We start from the raw sequence: 17,601 nt of genomic DNA on the forward strand, positions 1-17,601 counted from the left end.
AAAACAAAAACAATAAAACAACAGAATATGCTGCATAAATTTATGGCTTGTTGCCATACTTTTTCTTCAGAATAAACTTAAAAAAAAAAAAATTAAATAAAAGCAGTATATAAACTTAAATAATAAGGCATAAAGACATAACCTGCTCATTTCATTGTTACCGGTATTAATCAAAAAACATTTTAAATGCAAGTATTAAAATGTACATATAAGATAGATAATCATTGCAATATCATTTATAAAACATGATAATGTTTATATGAATTTAATATCACTAAGACTGTATGCCAATGAGGTAATGTTAAATTGAACTGAACTGAATTGAAAACTAAGAAATATTTTTGTTCCTAAAATACAAATAAATCTTTCATAATACACCTAATTTTTGGAACTTCCACCACTCAAGTCAATGAAAGGCACAATTTTCCCCTCATCTAATGATGCACAAATATTCTGAATGAGATTTTGGTCCTTGAGTTTAACCCATTTATACACAGGATTCCCTAAGACAGGAAGTTCTGAAGCTTCAACGGAGACCAGAAGGGTGAAGCAGATTCCGTCTTCTCTACAGCCTGGCTCTGCTCCGTGTTCCAAGTTCAGCAAGCCACAGAGTTTAGGTTTTAACTTTAATCTACAATCAGCTTCCTGAAAATGTTGAGATATACATAAAGATTGGGATTCACAAGTAATATTGGGGGGGGTTGGGGGGGTTGGGGGGGGGGGGTTAAATAAACAAAAATTCAGTATTTCAGTAAAATAAAAGAGTATTTCAACTAATTCAAAGTTGTTGATTTCTATCAGCAATAAATTGAAAAACCAGAATTCTCTGACTAGACTGAAGGTTTTGTTTCAGTTTCACATTAACTGATTTATGTATCTTGATGTTTTCTTATCTTCTACAAAGCTCTATTGAATTGCTGGACAAAACCGTAGGAGTTGCTATTTGAAAAAAATTTACAGAATTTTTCTTTTTTTAACTATCATGGCAACATATTTAATCAAAAACAGAACCTGATAAAAACAATTATGTACTCTAGTGTAGACTTCTTGTATACCAAGTTCTATAAAATTTGGACCAAAACTACAGGAGAAGTAGAATCTTTAGAGCATATCACATTAATTTCTATATTTAGTAACCATGGCAACACATTCATCAAAATCAAACATCAAAATAAAGAATATGAATATTTATGTAGTCTACTTTGTGTACCAAGTTTGATTGAATTTGGTTCTAAACTGTAGGATTTTGAAAAATTGTTTACAGATAAATAAATAGCAAGGCACCTAATAGAGCTAACAAGTGGTTTTGTTAGATTAATTCCCAAGATAAAATATTGCACCGACAGGTCACTTCAGAATGTTCATATTTGCATCTTTCAAATATTATAAAATAATAGGCGTCTTTACATAATTGCCTATGTTCCTTTAAATTATATGCATAAACCCCGTAAACATATTAGATGTATATAATACAACAATTTCTGCAACAGTATTTACTAATCTATGTCATGAACTTTACAAGTCTTCAACATTTACCTTGAGAATAAATATGGTTGTTAAAAGTGCAGATGGTGTTCTACTGAAATCTACACCACACGGGAATTGTGATCCACCCTTTGAATTCACCAACACATAGATCTCACTAAAAAAAAAAATAACCAGGTAATATACAGGTAAAAATCACCACAATGATGGTAGTAACTGTATCTGTATGATAAATATGATAGTAAAATTCAAAGAAGGATGAATAAGTGAAACCCACTCACTCCTCCTATAGGATGCTAAGGGGGAGATTTACAATTTACAAGATTGCTCATTTTCTCTCTCATTATACACAAAGGTTACAGTCTGCGTCCTGGCAATATTTTGTATTCTACAACATAATACTTACTAAATATTTATAATAGTATTTTGGCAATCTAATAAAATTAGATCCTTAGATCAGCTCACCTATGAGAGATTGTAGGTGAGCAGAACAAAGGACCTTATTTTAATTAAGTACTGTGGATGTCAATCTCATTGCAAAACTTACTTGTCAGAGAATTTCTGTATTAACAGTGGTCTGTTAATGATGTGTTTATGTTTGTAGGATAGAGGAAGTAAAGGTTTGGGTCTCTGTGCTGCTGTTTTCTCCCAGTGCTTGTAAGCAAGCCGAATAAGGGGCATGATGTCTTTTGCCCTAAAAATAAAATATTAAAAAAAAAAGATTAAATGTAAAAAGGTTCTTTTATTGTAAATACTTATTACCATACATGTATTTATGAAAAAAATTAAAATCATTTGGAAAAAGTCGATTCAAATTTCATGATAACTTTAGTCTGAATGTAATACTATATGCAGTCAAGCTTTGTTAAATCTAACTTGATTGGGCTGGGGAAAAACCTTTGAAATATCCTAGGATTTGAGAAATTGAAGTTAAAATACATAAAAAAAAGTGGTTAGGACTTCTAAATTACTTCCACATACATGTATCCATAATTTTTTGAGAAATTGATGTGTGAGAAATTCAGCTCCATATATGCATGTTAATTAAAGAAATATTTTCAACCACTTCTGCTTTTTTCAACTATGTGGGATAAATTGATTGATCAATCAAGTAAACTACATGTAATTATTTATTTCCATGATTGTAAATGAGGATTCAAGTACCTGATAGGGAGGGTTTTATTGTGTAAGTGTACTGGATCTATCCACTCTGCCTGTAATGATTCCTTATCTTTTCTCTCCAGTGTCTTCAGTTTTCCTCCTGTTAAAGTTATTGATTTTAAACATGAACCTATCATATGGTGAAGCAAGGTGTATGCAAATTCTACTTGTAGAAATTTTAAATGCACATCTCTCTTGTGGCCATAGATGAATTCAATTGAAAGATTCAGAAAAAAATTATATATTTCATAAAATACCTGTGACATGCCCAGTAAATATCAGTCGATACCAGTATCCTGAGCCATACTCTACACATAATAGAGTTGTGGGTTCAAAGGTCAGCCCCGCCTCCTCTTCCACCTCCCTTTTACATGCCTCCTGTTGATAATGATTACAAGGTTAATTGCTTAATATTCAAAGAACTACATTTATTACTTTACAAAAATGCTTGGCCCTAAAAATTGAGTATATTGAGACAGAATTAAAAAAGAAATGTCAAAATAAAGTTGATGGGTATACTTTCAGAGCTTTCTTTTAAATTTCCAAATGCTTTCTCATGTTTGTTATTAGTTAATTGTCAAAAATATTCTGGATTTTTCATATGTATGACTTGTATGTATTAAAATATGATATGCTTAAAAGCATTTTCTGTTAAAAAAAATATGAGAAAAGAATAAAACTAACTTTTCAGGAAAAACATATACAAGCATGTATTGATTTCATAAGCAAGATCAAGATGCTGAGATCATAATTTCTGAAGCCAATTAAAAAGGAAAAAGGCCAGATCAAAAGACATAGAGAATATTCAATGTTTTGCAGTTGGATATGGAATTTATTTCTAGAGTGGGAAGATTATTTTTTTAATTAAAGGATGGCTACCCTCAGGTGTTATGGATGTATGGAGGGATACTCCCATCACTATATACCCCCACTTTTCAAGTGGGGGGTACATGTATAAAAAAAGAGAGATTTTTCATTCATCAAACAGTCTTCACATACCACAAGGCTCTCTTCTTTTTCCACTCTTCCACATGGGAGGTACCATTGTCCGTAACATGAATACTTAGCCTCCTGTATCATCAACACCTGGCCTGCATCATTAATAATGACTGCTCCCACAATATAATACACAGTCTTTTTAGTTTTTGGTACAAAATTGCCTGAAAAACAATAATGACAAAAAAATTACTTGCACACACACTTTGAATACTGTAGACATATTTAATTTCATTTTGGATTAAATTTTGTTATTTTTCATGCTTGAGAGAAAACAACGAAATTAAATCCAACATAAATTATTTTATTTCAGAAATTGAGAATTTAAAGTTAGATATATACGTTTGCGTTGTCTGTAATCCATTTTCAAACCAAACACTTAATCAGTACCATCACCATTACACTTCATTTGTGTAAGTATGAAACTGTTATAATGTGCAAATTCTTTTTATCATTCATTTTACAAAAATATACCAGTGCATATAAAATACATTTGCTATAAAATAATTAAAAAATTATAAAATAAAAGGTAACTTCTAAAACATTTTACGATATCGACTTTGATATCAACTCATGTCAATCAGCAGATCATGATCACGCATGAATAGTGTTTACCAATGTTAAGACTAAAAGGATGGTTAATGGTACGATTTCACATGCCCAACTCAAGCTACCAAAATATAACCATGAATGCTTCAGTTTTCACAACTATAAAACCTGGATTATATGCAGAAATCCCAAATACTCCTTGTATACACATTGTTGCTTGATTATCTTGTGAATTTCACCCTCAGTAGACCACCGATAGGATTAAAGTAGTTATGCTCCATTGAATATGCCACCTGAGAATTTGATTTCAGATTATATATGATGCACTTCTCTGCTCAAATTATTTAGTACATGACTTATATGCTTGATTATGCAACCAATTATTTTAGCTATATAAACATAAAATGTATGCTACTTTCTTTGCTACAGTGCTACTGACATTGTTTGGAATATAAACAGGTGGTGATGACAGATGTTTATTGAAGAAATTATTATTAATATAATTTAGTTTTAAGCTAAGTGGACTGTTTTAAAATCTAATTAAAAAAAATTTAATTCACAGAAAATTGTTTTCAATAAAAAATAACAATTTTTCCCCAGCATTATTAAATAAGTCTACAGTTAGCAGATAGCCGAGTTGGTGGTACAATTCATTGAATCTTTTGCCAAACTTAGAAATAATCAGTTTATTTTTTCTTCTGAATCAGTGAGAATACAGTTTAATAAAGTTAAACTTTGGCCCAAAATTTAACTTTATCAAACTGTATTCTCACTGATTCAGAATAAAAAATAAACTGATTATCTCTAATTCATTTATTTGTAGGATAAAGTTGTACCTATCCTGTCCAATCCCACCGTTATGTCAGTGACTGGAACATGCTGACCCTCAAGAATTTTCTTCAGGTCTTCTTCTGCGTTACCATCTGGATTTGCCGTGTCTATTTCTGGAGCAGTCTGGATATTATTTGCCATGATCTAAAAACGTCTGACAATCTAAACTTCAGTGTATATTGTATCTTTATTTATCATACATATTCTTACAGATTAGTAGGTAAGTCCCAATAATCATTTGGCTTTGTCAAAATGAAAACAATCTTGATAATCATGAACATACTTGATATTGCTATATTACACACCTTTATTGGCTTGAATTTCCTTTCTTTTTACGGAGTCTTAGCCAACAGGGCTCTTACATCACCAGATTTGGGGAATAAAGTCCATTTAATTTGCATCTAAAACAGAAAAGTTGTATCCTCATAAACCCTGGCTTCTTTAGCAACTTCAATAACTTGTACCTAAAATATTCTTTCCGAATACGAATATTTTACGCCCGGTTAAGATTTCCTCGTGCAGTCAATTCATGAAAACGTTTATGAATACGTGTACTCGTCTAATGACGTATAAGCTTTTATGTAACTGTGACGGAGGGTTTATTGCTCAACATCTTGCACAATGTGGTGCAAACTGTTCTGTATTTATTTACGACAGATAAAGATAAAATCATTAACAGTTAAGTGGCAAGTAATTGAATCACCAGGGCTATACAACTGTCAAAAATGGCAGAGGCTAAGAATGGGTTTGCCTTCGCAAACTCCGAATCGGATGTTGAACTATGGAGAGTGAAAAAACTTATTCAGAGCTTGGATAATGCAAGAGGGTAAGATGCATCCCGATTTTTATTATAGAATACTTATAAGCTGTATAATAAACGTCATAACATACAAGTTGAAGATGCATAGGTTCCCTGCTGCTCTGGGAATAGCTTTAGAAAATAATTATGTATATTTGTGTACAGTGACCATTTCATCAGGTTGGGACCAATCGCCCAAATGGGATATAATAACCCATCTGCGATATAATATCCCAAATGGGACATAAATTTACAGTGCAAAAAATTTAAAAAATTATTTTGGCTATAAATATCATAAATCCGCATCAAAATACTTAAAACGGAATAACTTTTAGCAAGCAAGTTTTTCTGCAACCCTACAGTTTGTTAGGTTGATCCCCAAGAAGTTTAGGAACTTCCGAGGGATCAATCTCTTAAACAGTGGGCATACAGACAAACTTGTTAACCAAAAGTTATTCCTTTATAAGTATCTTGATGCGGATTTATGATATTTACAGCCAAAATAAAAATTTTCATTTTTTGCACTGTAATTTTATATCCCATTTGGGATATTATATCCCAAACGGTCTATTATATCCCATTTGGGCGATTGGTCCCAACCTGTTTATGTTGATTAAACTAAAACATGATATTTTCATTTTCTTCTCTTTAAAACTTGGTACATTGTCTCGAATGCAATTATGTGTCAACCGGTACTTTCTCAGACTTTTCTTGCATCCCAAGATGTTTCCAATGATAAAAGGATGCACTTATATAATAATATACTAGATATATATACTTACTTTCTACATATTTGTCTGTAGAAATGGAACAAGCATGATATCTCTGATAATACCTCAGAATGGACAACTCTCAATTGTCAACAAAATGTTAACAGAAGAAATGGGAACAGCTTCACGAATCAAGAGCAGGGTGAATCGCCAGTCAGTGCAGAGTGCTATATCATCTGTACAGCAGAGGCTGAAACTCTATAAAGCAGGTAAAATAGTTTGATAAACAGGTAAATACTGGTTAAATAGCAAAGATCTCGTAAAGTAACATTTAAATTTATGTTAGACTAAAGTTAATAAAGATAGTAAATACAAAGTAAAAAAAATCTAAAGCTTTAAAACATTATATGAAGCAGATCAAATTTTACTTAATGAATGATTAATCAATTGTGTGATGGTAATTGTATGGCTAGATTTTTAGCTGGATTATCAAACTGGTAAAAATGTGTGTGAGAAATTATAGCCCTGTGGCCCTGATGTGGTGCTGTATTGTGTTTGTTAAAATCAATTGATTTATGTAAATGATTATATTATTTACATAAGAATGAAGTGTTTATTTAATTGTTGTTTTATTTTACCAACTTATAGTTCCAAAGAATGGACTTGTGATTTTTTGTGGAACAATTATAACAGATGATGGAAAGGAAAAACTGGTGAACTTTGACTTTGAGGCCTATCGTCCAATCAATCGCTCCCTCTATCTTTGTGACAACAAATTTCACACTGAGGTATGCATTTTATATTTTCTGTATACTGAAGATATATCTCGCTATTCTGTTGATTTTCATTCAAATTTTTGAGATGTCACAAGACACTAAATTCTCTAGCTTCCTGTCTAGTTTAAACTAGTAATTTTTTTTAAATTTTATTAATTTCAATTATTTTAATACACATGTATATGACCTATTTATTAAGTGTTGAAATATACTGTATTTTTTGTTTTAGCTGTTAAGGGCGTGACTAACCGACGACAGCAAATATGGCTTCATCATAATGGACGGGAAAGGTGCTCTGTTTGCAACCCTCTGTGGTGATCACAAAGAAATTCTACAAAAATTTTCCGTGGAACTACCACCTAAGCATGGTAGGGGATGTTTTTTGATGTCTGATAATAGTAGATTTAGCGGATACTCATATCACAAGAAGCACTAGGATTATCGAAGATTAATAAAAAGAAAACGTTTAGGTTTATGTGCAGGTCCTGCATGCACATAAACCTGACATGTTTTCCTTAGGGTTTTCTTTTTCTGCATTACGATGAACCATTTCTTGTTTTGAAAAAAAAAATGAAATAAAATTTCAGCATCCACTTATTTTTAATAAATTTTCCCCAAAATCTTACTGATTTATTATAATTGTTATAATGACCTTTCTTTAGATGTTACTGAAATTTTTGAAAAGATTTGGAGACATACTATGTAGGTTTTTTAATAGTATTTCAAATACTGAAAAAAAGGACTGACATCAATTAAATTTCAGCATCGATTAAGAGTCTGATTTTTAGTGTGCATTTCTCATAGAGATAATGTAAAATTTTCTTTGATTTTAGGAAGGGGGGGTCAGTAGCTGCCCGAATGGGAAGAATAAGAATGGAGAAGAGACATAATTTTGTGAGAAAGGTCGCAGAGACTGCAGTCAAACTGTTCATCACTGATGACAAACCCAACACCTCTGGTCTTATACTGGCTGGGTCTGCCCATTTCAAAGTCGAGCTCAGCCAAACTGACCTCCTGGATCCAGTAATTTCAATTCTATAACTTCTGCATGACTATTTTAGTATTTGGCATCTAATATCATAATCATCTATGAAATTTTAAACAACAGAAAATTTACATTATTTTATTCAATAGATATACTGAATATACATGTATTACGTCATTTGGAAGTTTGCCTGAAAAATATTTTTCCTCTTAATAGATGTTAATACTAGTACACGTACATGAGTATTGGAATGAACATCGCAGAAATGTCAAGCCAAATTAATTATCTGTATATTACTAATTGCATTTTTTTTCCAGAGATTACAAAGAGCAATCATTAAGGTAGTAGACATTAACTACGGAGGGGAGAGTGGATTTAACGAGGCCGTAAATCTATCAGCAGATGTGCTAGGGAACATTAAGTTCATCCGAGAGAAAAATCTACTAGGTATATACTAACTACCAACTACAGGGTTGATGTTCAAAATAGCATTTCAAATTGTACTCCACACTATTTGGTTCAATAGCAATTCCAACATGTGATAAATGCACATATAAAACAAGTTTACTTGCAGTATGATTATGGGGTGTGAACAAATAGGAGTACATGTACCATATATGTGGATACTTATTCTGATCAGTAGGAAAAACTGTTTACACACTGTAGCTTAAGGGGGTGGGGGTGGGGGCGGAGGGGTGCATATTTCTATCAGCCCAGCATAATGTTTCCTTGATGTTGAATATACATACAGACATTGGTTATGGAGGGAAAATAAAAAAAAAAACATTCTTCTTTTTTACATATTAATTACTCCCACTACTAAATTTTGAAATTTACAGGGTCTAGTAATTTCTTTGTGTAACTGTTTATGGCAGATGTCATAATCTATATTACAGACCACTACTTTGAGGAGATTGCTCAGAACACAGGGAAGTACTGCTTTGGAGTAGATGACACACTGACTGCTCTGGAAGCTGGAGCAGTGGACACATTGATGGTGTGGGAAAATCTAGACATCACTCGCTACGTCATGTCTGATCACAAAGATAACAGTATGTACTAGAGTCAAACAAGATCGATTTTCATGAAATGAAGCATTTTGGGAAACCCATAGTTGGTCTGGCTTCTCTGAAGCGAGAATGACTGTGGGTTTCCAACAATGGAAATACTGTATCTTTAGAAAATCATTTTTCCAACTACTATATCATATTTAAGGTTCATCGATACTCTGATAAGAGAGATAACTCTTAATGACATAAATGTCTATTATTCCTTTATAATCTTGTCAAGTTGAAGTGTCTTTTTTGTCCAATTTTGCCCCGCAAGCTTTCCTATAATTGTTTGTATTTTACTTAAAAAATACATTTCTTTTGGAAAATCATAAGAGTTAAAGAAACATTTATATGAGTGAGCAGAGGGTTTATGAACCTAATCTTTATTTCACAGGTAAAACTACCCTGTTATTGAAACCAGAGCAACAGAAGGACAGGACATTTTTCATTGATGGAGAGGTAGCACATTCTTTATATAAATAAATTTACAGCCATTTTCTGTCCATTTTAAATCAAATGTTGAACAGTATATTTGAAAAACAAATTTTGTTTTGTAGACTGGTGTTGAATTAGAAATAGTAGAGGAGATGTTATTGGTAGAATGGCTTGTCAACAACTATAAATCATTTGGTACGTGTTTTATTAGGGCCCCGCTCTGCGGGCGCCCTATAGTGATCAGTCTGTCCGTCCATCCGTCTGTCCGTCCGAGATCTCTTGTCCGGAGCATATCTTCTCTCTCCTTGCCCCAATCTGGCTCATACTTCACCCACTGAGTGTCTTTGGGTAAAGGGTGTGCAGTGATCTTGAACCCTGTTTCTAGGTCTAAGGTCAAGGTCATAGCAGAATTATATGAAAAATCCTTGTCCGGAGCATATCTTCTCTCCTCTTGGTCCAATGTGGCTCATACTTCACTCACAGAGTGCCACTGGTCAATGGATGTGCTGTGACCTTGAACGAAGTTTCTAGGTCAAGGGTCAAGGTCAAAAATAGCGTCTCTGTTTAAAATCTTTGTTCGGTGCATGGTTTCTTTCTCTTTAAGTCCAGTCAGCCTCAAACTTTACCAATTGACTTAGGGTACAGAACATGTGTGATTTTCCTTCCATATTTTGATGTATATGCAACAGTTTTCATAGAGGATATGCAACATTTGTGATTTTTGTGCCGCTTTTTGATAGAGGGTATGGAGCACTCATGATTTTCATGCCATTTTTCATTATAACAAGGATGACATAGAAGCCCTTTAGACTCAAACAACACATCCTTTATTAGTACACAAGTGTTCCTCTTCAAAATAAACCCTTTTCAGCTACTTTACTTTTTCATGTTCGTTGCTGAAAGCGGGGCCCTTTGAGATGGCCACCATCTCAATGATATCTAGTTATACATGTAATTAGATTTTATCACTTTTTTTAAATACATATATGTTATCTGTATTATAATAATGACAAAGATGTCATTAAAAATATGTTATTTTTAAAAAAAAAATTACAGAGGTGTTTTCCACAAAACATAAAATTTTACTTTCTAAAACACCTGAGCTAAATTTGAACCATTGTTGATATTTATGTAAATACACATGTATGCACATGTACTTTGATGAAGACAAAATGATGAATTTAATGATTCCAATGGCACTTGAGGCATGGGGGTGGGTTGGGGTTCATACTTTTAAATTTAATGCAATCTTCAGATGCTTTCTTACTCCTCATTACCTAGCAATCTACACATCCTAATAATGAGCAATTAGACTTGAACCAGGACATTTAGAGAGAAACTGATCCCTTAATGATAATAAATAATGATTCCTCTTCTATTTTTTGTATAATTTGTGTCACATTAATATAAAAATGCATTAAATCTTAGAAAATTAGGGTGATTAATGATAAAAAAAAACCCCACATCTTTTACAATAGGTTCTCATCTTGAAATTATGACAGACAAAACCCCAGAAGGTGCCCAGTTTGTTCGTGGATTTGGTGGCATTGGAGGTAAGAAAGTTTTATATACATGTACTTGATAAGTGACTGTTGCCTTTTGAATTTAAAGTGAGTTTCTTAACTGCTATGCAGTATGACATTTGGGATCTACACATACAGTTGCACATTTAATAATAACAGTTTTGCTTTGCAGTACTTAGGATTTGAATTTATCAATTCTTTTGCTGACTGTCAAAAGACCTTGAATGTATAATACTTCTTGAAATAGCACAAATACATGTATAAAACTAAATAAATTATGTCACACCATCAGTTTAAGTATGATCAACATGTACACATTTTCCCAATTAGGGATGTGCAATTTTATCGGTATAACGGTATATAGTGCTTCGCACTTGTGAAAATATCAAAAAATCCTGTCCCACTCGTGAAAAAAATTCCATATTCATCTACAAAACATTGAATTTTCTGTTTATTACATTTTCTTTGATTTTCCCTTTGCCTCTGTCTTTTCTTAACACAGTGTCATAGACTTGACGTCATAGTTGAGCGGTTGAGACATCATAGCTTAGCAGTTGTGAGATTGAAAACATTACATAGCATGGATTTTAACAACATACTTGGAAAGAAATTTGCAGTTTTAGCTCTATCAAGATGCTTAGTTACTATCTCTATCTTATGACAGGCCAGAAGTTATTTCTTACTTACTTTGATATCCTTTCACACTGTGAGAGAATATCATTTTGGTATCCTTTCACACTGTGAGAGAATATCACTTTTATTCAATAAATAAATCACAGTATTTCACTGTTGAAAATGTAATAAATCGTGATTTTTAATTGCATGATATATAATGATATGGAGACTAAAATACCTGTATTTAGGTACATAATTATAAATTCCAGAAATTATTCATTTATTTGTTCAAACTTTCAAATTAAATTCACAGGATGTGGAAAAAAATGTTGAGAATGGTAAAAAAAAAAAAAAAAACGGCATCCTAGCATCCAAACATGCCTATACTTAGTATTATGTAAATTGTCGCTATACAGAATTTTTTGCAATCCCACTCCCTATTCCAAATGTCTAGGGTTCTACATCCTTCAGTTAACTCATTTCAAATTCAGCTTTAACACTTATGATTTTCCAAAAGAAATCAAATTTATAATTAAAATGCAATTTCCAGCAAACGCTGCTAGGAAAAATTGGATAGAAACAGCCTGAAAGCAAGACAGTTTTATAAAGGAATACATGTAATTATTATCCAATGAATTATGAAGAAAGCAAACAGTAATCATCCTGAAAAGTCCATAAAACAATACAAATCAGGTGTAAAGCAAACACAGACCTCTAAAACATCAGAGGTGGGATCAGGTGCCATGGAGGAGTAAGCATCCCCTGTTGACCTGTCACACCCACAATGTGCTCCTTGTTATGATCGGGAAAACAGAAAAAATCTGTAGACAATTTAGTGTCTAAATAATGACCTAACAATTAGTATGAAAAATGTTATTCAGCATTCGACTTGATGACAGATTGTATTTGCTGACAAGGTCATTGTATAGACCTCACCATAGAACTTCAAGACTGTCTATTGATATTCTTGTTTCATCAACTTGAGAGTCAGTGAAGCTTATAGCTTTGTATTATATAGAGAATTTCATTGTATTTACAGGATTGCTGAGATACAAGATGGAGTTCCAGAGCTCTGATGACCTCTCGGATCTTGACTTTGATCTGGATTTAGATGATTATTAAACAAACAATACAATTTATGGATGAAATGGAAACTTTACACCAATGTAAGGAATAAATCAAATCTACATAATGTTGATTTCTTCATTGTCCTTAAATGATTTATATTTTCAATGAAATGATTTTTTTTTTTTTAACAGACACTATCCTCTTTCCTTGCATTGGAGAACTTCTATCTGTTTCTAAACAAAAAAATGAACTGTTTTTTCTCGTGTGTTTAATCTACATGTACTTTATTCAACAATAAAGCTTTTGCAAATACATGTTTTTGTGTAGTTTTTGAAACATTTGTTTTGATTGAAAAAAAAAATTAAATGATCATGCCAGACATGTCAATAAAACAACATAAGTCTTGTTTTACCATAGGCATAAGGTAAGTCACTCTTGGGCATTTTTTGTTAGGAACTGCACAGCATTCCACTATGTCTGTACCATAATACATATGTAGAGGTGTACATATCAACCAAAACCATAAGCACCAAGCTTTTCATGAAAAATGTCCCTTAGTTTGCCGAGTAACTCTTCATCAGAACTTAAATACACCATTCCTCTCTTCAGCTCCTGTAGAATGTCTGATTTACAGCAACTTAAACAGGCTGATAAAGATTTCATATGATTTCTGTCTGTATTTTGACCTGAAACATAAAAAATATGTTTAAATACCAGGTAATGGTTTACTGGTATGACAAAAGATCCCCTTGCTTCCTTGCTATATGGAAGAGAGCAAGACTGCAAGGATAACAAAGCAAGGGAGCAAGGCTGTAAGAACAACAAAGAAGTGTTTTGGGGCTACAAAGGAAGGGACTGGGGGCAACAAAGCAAGATAGTGAGAGCAACAAGCAAGGGTATGAAGGCAACAAAACAATGAAGCAAGGGCAACAAAGTGGGGGGGGGGGAGCAAAGAGCAAGGGACAAGGGGGGGGGGGGCAACAAAACAAGGAAGTAGAACAACAAAGCAAGGGGGTTGTGGTAACAATAGAAGGAAGTGGAAACAACAAATCAAGAGAGTGGGGGTAACATACAAGGGAGCAGGGGCAACAAAGAATTAGACAGGTTGACAAAGCAATGGAGACAATGTGAAGGATCAAGTGGCTCTATCAGTGCACAATGATTATGGGAAAAAGTTGAAAGTATACAATTTAATTAACACAAACATGAGGATTGTCAATAATAAAACACTGAAGCATCTAAAGATGTTTGAAAATAAATTATTGTTGAAAATGAATTAGGAGACCTACCCTTGGCTTGACTCATGTACTCGGCTATCAGTTTTCTCATAACAATATCAGCTTGGTGTATGATATTCTCACTGCAGATTTGTCTGTCCACCTCTTTAGAAGTTTGATCCAGTTCCTCCATTATGGGCATTGATGGATCTGACAAAGCCTTTGATATAAGCTCCAATACTTGGATTGCGGAACTGAAATATTACAGAACACGTTTATTTGTACCATTAACATTTTGAAAAAAATTCTTGTTATACATGTACCGAGCTAGAGATCCTAATGTTCAAGAAAAAGGAACAGGCAACAACTCCATACTGGCTCATAGGATCCTGGGGGTATGGGAGGGGGATGCCCTTCCCAATAACTTATGTTTGTACCCACTCAATAACAACACCTGATGACACCCTTCTTTTTTTTTGCTTGTCAAGAATTGTTTTTTTTTTGTAAAGTTGCCCCCCAAACTAAATTTCTTAGGTCCCCACCCCCCCAAAAAAATGCCAGTTTATACTATACGTCTGGATATGAAGCTAAATTATGGTTGTGCCTCAATAATAACACCTGATGACCCTCCCCTCCCTCTCCCTTTTTTTTGCTTGTCAAGAAATTTTGTGCCCCCCCCTGAATTTCTTTGTCCCCCCACCCCCCCAAAAAATGAAATTGCTTCCTAGGGGCCTGCAGCTACAAGTAGTCATAGTTCATAATCCCTTGGATAAAGGACCTCTTTGGAGACATACAAGGCTGCATGAGGTGTATCAAATACAGTTAATATTCAAGGGGGGAAAATCTTGCCAATGGAATTTGGTATAATGCATCAAACCTGCATTTCAATCAATTTAGTTACATAGACATTCTACTTTGTTTCTTGCTATAAGAATATTAATACCTATTTCAGGTATAGAAGGAAGGCCCTTTCAGCCAATTACAAGAATCAAAGCAATCCCAGCTAAGTTTTGTTTTCCTCAAACAATTAAGGTACAAATTGGAATGTCCAGATCTAAACCATTTTCAAGTTTAAAATGAACCAGTAATTGTTTTTTTTTAAAACAAGGAAATCCATACCCTTTGGCCAGAAAAGCAATTTCAGTCAAGCTCTTTATGACCTCAAGAGCAATTCTAGCTGAGTTATTTGTAATAACAACTCTTGATGCACATATAAACATCCTAATCTGGCCTTCTCTAACTTAATGGTTTAGAAATGAAAGCAGGATGGGAGGGGCATAAAAAAGATGTCTGGGCTATAAGATGACTATAATACTTACTTTTCCAGTGCCTCTGGACTTGCATTAGTGTTTATTTTGATTGAGTACTTCTCCCAGCTACTTTGTTCTGGATTGGGGGCTTCAAATCTGGCTGCCATATTGAGAATAATATCCTCTGGGACTTGTCCAGAGGGACGTTGCCTATTTCTGACCAATGACAAATCCGTGTCACATTCGATGTGTACCTGACAAAATCCAATGTTGTCTGCAAAAAAAAAAAAAAAAAAAAATCATTTTTATGATTCAATTTCTTTCTTTACTTTTGGAATAAATTAATGTTACATATTTCTGCAAAAGTCTGAGGAAAATTCTGTTACAGAGAACAGTTTCAAAACTTACATTTCCTAGTCAGCTGATAATACTTGTATCTCATACTGCTATAATACATATTGTCATCAATAAGTATCACTACAGTACCGTTTTTCTTGCCAACCATTCTTTGCATAAATGTTCTAAAACTTTCAAAACAGCAGTCACTTCTATCTTCCATTGGCTCTGTGAACTCTGAATCTGATTGTAGTCTTTGTATAAGGTATACAACAGCATTTTGAATATTTTCCCTGTATAGCTTCCAAGCATTTGGCACCTACAATGAAAATTTGTTGAAATTAAATGAACAATTAACACTGAATAAAAATTAGCTAAAATGCACATTGTTGTTTTTTTATACCTCTTTTTCAATTATATGTTTCTCGGTGTCAGAAGGAATGATATCATCATATGACACCAACATCCAATTAAAGGACTCTGAATTTTTCTCTTGTTCTTGACCAGTCCCTGCTATGTTATCTTTTTTATTCCTTATCAAGGTTTTGGCAAAAGTTGATTTTCCACTCCCAGGAATACCACAAAGGACAGCAATACAGACATCCAGCATTGTTTGACAAAATATAACCTATAAATCATAAATTTTATTTAATTTTTTAAATATTTGATTTGAACATAAGTCCAAGGTTGTAAGTAACACAATTATTACAAATGTTGCCTTTTTAAACACTACAACATAGATCTCTCCTTTGAAATAATTCAAAGGTGAAGATCATATTGATCTGTTAGTACTTGTCTGTTACATACATACGATAATTGGTATACTCACATGACAACCATAACAAGCCTAGTTAAAAAAAAGTGAATTTATATGGTTCAGGTAAGATTTTATGTGTCTGAAAAGAATTCAGGGTAAAACACTGTCTGTTATAGCATGTACAATGTATTAAAATGTCATTGACCATTCAAGTACATGTTAATGTACATCTGTAAGTAGCTGCATGCATTTATATCTCAAAGAGGTTGACTCCTGTGTAAGTAGCTGCATACATTACAGAGGCAATTTTGCCTTAAAGAGAATACCTGTGATATCATTTCACTAGTAAAGCTCACTGGTTGTTGTCTACAATGCTTTACTAATAAAACTGCTAACTCCTATGCACATACCCCTACCTTCCTGTACTCTTATTCTAAATTAAATTATGCTCCTCTGCTCAGGAACTTAAATACTATTTCCTAACCCCCTTATCTGTCACACATTTATGAATTTATTTCTTAAAAAAAAAAACAAAAACAAAAAACACAATTCTACAAAACAGCAAAGGTATGTAGAAAGTCAAACTAAAAAAAAAATAATTTAAAATAAATAAATAAATTTTTTTTTAAAAATTCAAATGTTACTATGCCCGGGTGAAAGAATGATAGAGATATAACTAGGGTGATTATTGTGGATCACAGACCTCTTGTTCTGCACTCTGTAGCTGTCACAGTGTTGAATCAAAGTCAATCTTCATCTTAATTAGTTGGTAAATGTAAGTATTTATCTTTTGTTTGTACCTGAATATATAAAAAACCTTTAAACAAAACAAACCTATGTCATTTTCGAGTAATATCATGTGCTGTCATCACCATGTTTTGTCATCTATGTCAGTGCTTGGCCATTTGGGTGGGCAAACCATGGGGGCAGCCATTGTGAACTTTGACATTAGGATCCGCACAATATGGAACAAGAATTAATAAAATGTTGTCGTTTTCTAAAAATATTAATGAAATTTATATTTTCTGTCAATTAAAAAGACAGAAATCATTAAAG

The 17,601-nt window shown here is 33.1% G+C and overlaps 2 protein-coding genes and 1 pseudogene across 4 annotated transcripts; 1 reads left to right on the top strand and 2 right to left on the bottom strand.

Moving 5' to 3' along the window:
• Positions 1-280: 280 nt before the first annotated feature.
• On the bottom strand, positions 281-5,414 carry LOC133202442 (8-oxo-dGDP phosphatase NUDT18-like). The gene is made up of 8 exons (XM_061338268.1): positions 5,328-5,414; positions 5,028-5,166; positions 3,646-3,806; positions 2,904-3,024; positions 2,650-2,746; positions 2,033-2,179; positions 1,537-1,642; positions 281-645 (listed from the first exon to the last, which is right to left on the bottom strand). The coding sequence occupies exons 2-8, from the start codon at positions 5,161-5,163 to the stop codon at positions 379-381; spliced, it is 1,035 nt and encodes a 344-aa protein (XP_061194252.1). The 5' UTR covers positions 5,164-5,166; positions 5,328-5,414; the 3' UTR covers positions 281-378.
• Positions 5,415-5,671: 257 nt separating this feature from the next.
• LOC133202373 (eukaryotic peptide chain release factor subunit 1-like) lies at positions 5,672-13,080 on the top strand (annotated as a pseudogene).
• A 168-nt stretch (positions 13,081-13,248) lies between these two features.
• LOC133202290 (L-seryl-tRNA(Sec) kinase-like) lies at positions 13,249-17,461 on the bottom strand. 3 transcript variants are annotated; one of them, XM_061338077.1, is made up of 6 exons: positions 17,380-17,461; positions 16,192-16,416; positions 15,861-16,107; positions 15,522-15,726; positions 14,275-14,456; positions 13,249-13,671 (listed from the first exon to the last, which is right to left on the bottom strand). In XM_061338077.1, the coding sequence occupies exons 2-6, from the start codon at positions 16,396-16,398 to the stop codon at positions 13,496-13,498; spliced, it is 1,017 nt and encodes a 338-aa protein (XP_061194061.1). In that variant the 5' UTR covers positions 16,399-16,416; positions 17,380-17,461; the 3' UTR covers positions 13,249-13,495. The 3 variants fall into 3 exon arrangements, with proteins under 3 accessions (XP_061194061.1, XP_061194062.1, XP_061194063.1); XM_061338078.1 differs by having other exon boundaries at positions 17,346-17,423; XM_061338079.1 differs by lacking the exon at positions 17,380-17,461 and adding an exon at positions 17,249-17,270.
• Positions 17,462-17,601: the final 140 nt, after the last annotated feature.

The sequence above is a fragment of the Saccostrea echinata genome, unplaced genomic scaffold (genome assembly GCF_033153115.1).
Source record: "Saccostrea echinata isolate AGI-Se365-2 ecotype Australia unplaced genomic scaffold, CSIRO_AGI_Sech_v1 ptg000047l, whole genome shotgun sequence".
In the NCBI taxonomy this organism is placed as follows: domain Eukaryota; kingdom Metazoa; phylum Mollusca; class Bivalvia; order Ostreida; family Ostreidae; genus Saccostrea; species Saccostrea echinata.

Coding starts and splice junctions, on each gene's coding strand:
- LOC133202442 (XM_061338268.1), bottom strand. CDS start 5,163: ATGGCAAATAATATCCAGACTGCTCCAGAAATAGACACGGCAAATCCA. Junction 2,747..2,903: donor ATTTACTGGGCATGTCACAG/GTATTTTATGAA, acceptor TAACTTTAACAG/GAGGAAAACTGAAGACACTG. Junction 646..1,536: donor CAACCATATTTATTCTCAAG/GTAAATGTTGAA, acceptor CAACATTTTCAG/GAAGCTGATTGTAGATTAAA.
- LOC133202290 (XM_061338077.1), bottom strand. CDS start 16,398: ATGCTGGATGTCTGTATTGCTGTCCTTTGTGGTATTCCTGGGAGTGGA. Junction 16,108..16,191: donor AACATATAATTGAAAAAGAG/GTATAAAAAAAC, acceptor TTTTCATTGTAG/GTGCCAAATGCTTGGAAGCT. Junction 14,457..15,521: donor AGTCCAGAGGCACTGGAAAA/GTAAGTATTATA, acceptor GTAATATTTCAG/TTCCGCAATCCAAGTATTGG.